Below are 1,975 nucleotides of genomic sequence, written 5' to 3' on the forward strand. Positions count from 1 at the left end.
ACTTGCTGAACTTGACTACCATGTCGATCACATACCTCTATCCGGAGACAATCAAGGATCGATCTTCATTGCATCGAATCCTGTGACGGAGTCAAGGTCAAAGCACATTGACATCCGATATCACTATATCCGTGAGGTACATGATAAAGGAATCGTTGATGTCTTCTATATAGACGGAAACGACAATCCTGCGGACATCTTTACCAAGAACCTTGGTGTAGTGAAGTTCTTGAAATTTCGCTCACAACTTGGTCTCCGCTTCCCAAAGTTCAGAGCTGCTTAAAGCGCCTGCTACGCTTGCGTAACCATTCGGATACTTAGCGAGGGGGAGTGTTGAACAGGCGCTGGTTTACACAGCTTGCCTAATACAGCCGTCACAAGATATGAAACGGCACAGCCGGTTACTGCAATAACCGAGGCTGTACTACTCATGTGGTACACACACAGCTTCGCTGTGTACGCACTGCTTCTCTGTGCGACTGTGCATCCTGGGAAGGTACTGTATAGTACTATGTAGCCACAGATGTACAGTAGTATATATAGGGGACCTCTGTACCCCCAATCTACAGTTCAGTTCACTCGAACGTCTCCTCTCATCGCTCTTACAAGCCTCTTACAATCAACCAACCCTTCTAGGTGAGTTGCAGGCTATCCGCTGTCGTTGCCACCCGTGGGAGAGGCCTTCGCCCCCCGGGTTCAACAATGAGAATTCTAGTATGCCTTGAAAGCGTCGAGTTGTTGCTGTGTGACCTGGGACCAAAGCCACTGGAACAAGTTGCTAGATTCCAAGTGTTAGGATGTGAAGTAGTCAACGTGAAAAACGAGACTCACATATCAACATTGTCACCAGGATTGAACAGGCCATTAGTCTTGCCTTCCATCAAGACCTTCTGGAGGTTTGCGCCCGAGTGAGTGAACCAGCGGGACCACAGGTTCTCAATGGTGATGTTACGGGTACTCGGAATTGGCATGAATGGAGGCCACTCGCTAGGGTCAAGGTCCGGTGCAAAGGTATTCCTTCAGAGAGCACGTTAGCTATTTATTACCTATTAGTTGAGGGCCTCAATCAACATACCGTAACGCTGTCTGGATCGCCTTCATATCTGCAGTCTCGCTGCCACCGTCAAAGGTCACCTGGATGGGTATCACTTATAATAAACCAAATTAGTGTTTAGGGAACTTTAGGTAGTAGAAGATGGAGCACGTACTTTCATGCTCTATGACAAAGTCGAGATAGACATGGCCAATTGCCTCTGCAAACCGCGAGTTTGGAAGCACGAGAAGCAGTAGGACCTTGCCGGACCACTTATCTCGGCCGCCGTAGATGTGGAATCCAACAATGCCCATTTGCAACGCCTTGTCACTGAGCTTCTTGTGGCCGTCGACACTGACCTCATGCCAAGTACCATGGGATGTTAGTGTGACACGTATGTTACACTGAAGTACTAACACAAGTCTATCCAGACTTATCACGCGGACTTATCCAAGTACGCGGTGTAGCACACGGGGGAGAGAGTATCGCACAAGTCCCTAGATTGAGGGATATAGGGATACAGGAGGTAACGAAGAGGAGAACAGAAGTGGGGAGCCTCTACCGACTACAGGCCTCCTTATATACTATGGGGTACCGACCGTATTAGGAAGGGAAAGGTAACCAACCAAAGTGGGGAGGTATGAGGAGACTGTAAAGAAACGCGTCTGGTCGAGGCTGGGCCCAGTATAGTACAAGACCTAGGTCAGGGTCCTGTGATATAACCGAAAAGGGATAGAGACGGGACAGGGTCCTGAGTCTAGGTCAGGGTCGGGCAATATAACCGAAAAGGGAAAGGGGTGCAACAAGGGTCGGGGTCTGGGTCAGGGTAAAGTAATGTAACCAAAAAGGGAAACGGTCAGGGTCGGACTCAGGGTCCGGTCATATAGACGAAAGGGGAGATATTGAGGGAGAGGACCGGGGCTAGGAACATAGTCGTCAGGG

General features: G+C 49.3%; 1 protein-coding gene across 1 annotated transcript; it reads right to left on the reverse strand.

The window, feature by feature from the left end:
- Positions 1-711: 711 nt before the first annotated feature.
- DICSQDRAFT_45784 (uncharacterized protein) lies at positions 712-1,428 on the reverse strand (the record flags this gene model as incomplete). The annotated part of the gene is made up of 4 exons (XM_007359725.1): positions 712-778; positions 832-1,017; positions 1,076-1,148; positions 1,209-1,428. Coding segments are annotated over 4 exons (546 nt in total), but the record flags the coding sequence as incomplete, so codon positions are not given.
- Between the last annotated feature and the right edge of the window lie 547 nt (positions 1,429-1,975).

The sequence above is a fragment of the Dichomitus squalens genome (genome assembly GCF_000275845.1).
Source record: "Dichomitus squalens LYAD-421 SS1 unplaced genomic scaffold DICSQscaffold_1, whole genome shotgun sequence".
Lineage (NCBI taxonomy): Eukaryota > Fungi > Basidiomycota > Agaricomycetes > Polyporales > Polyporaceae > Dichomitus > Dichomitus squalens.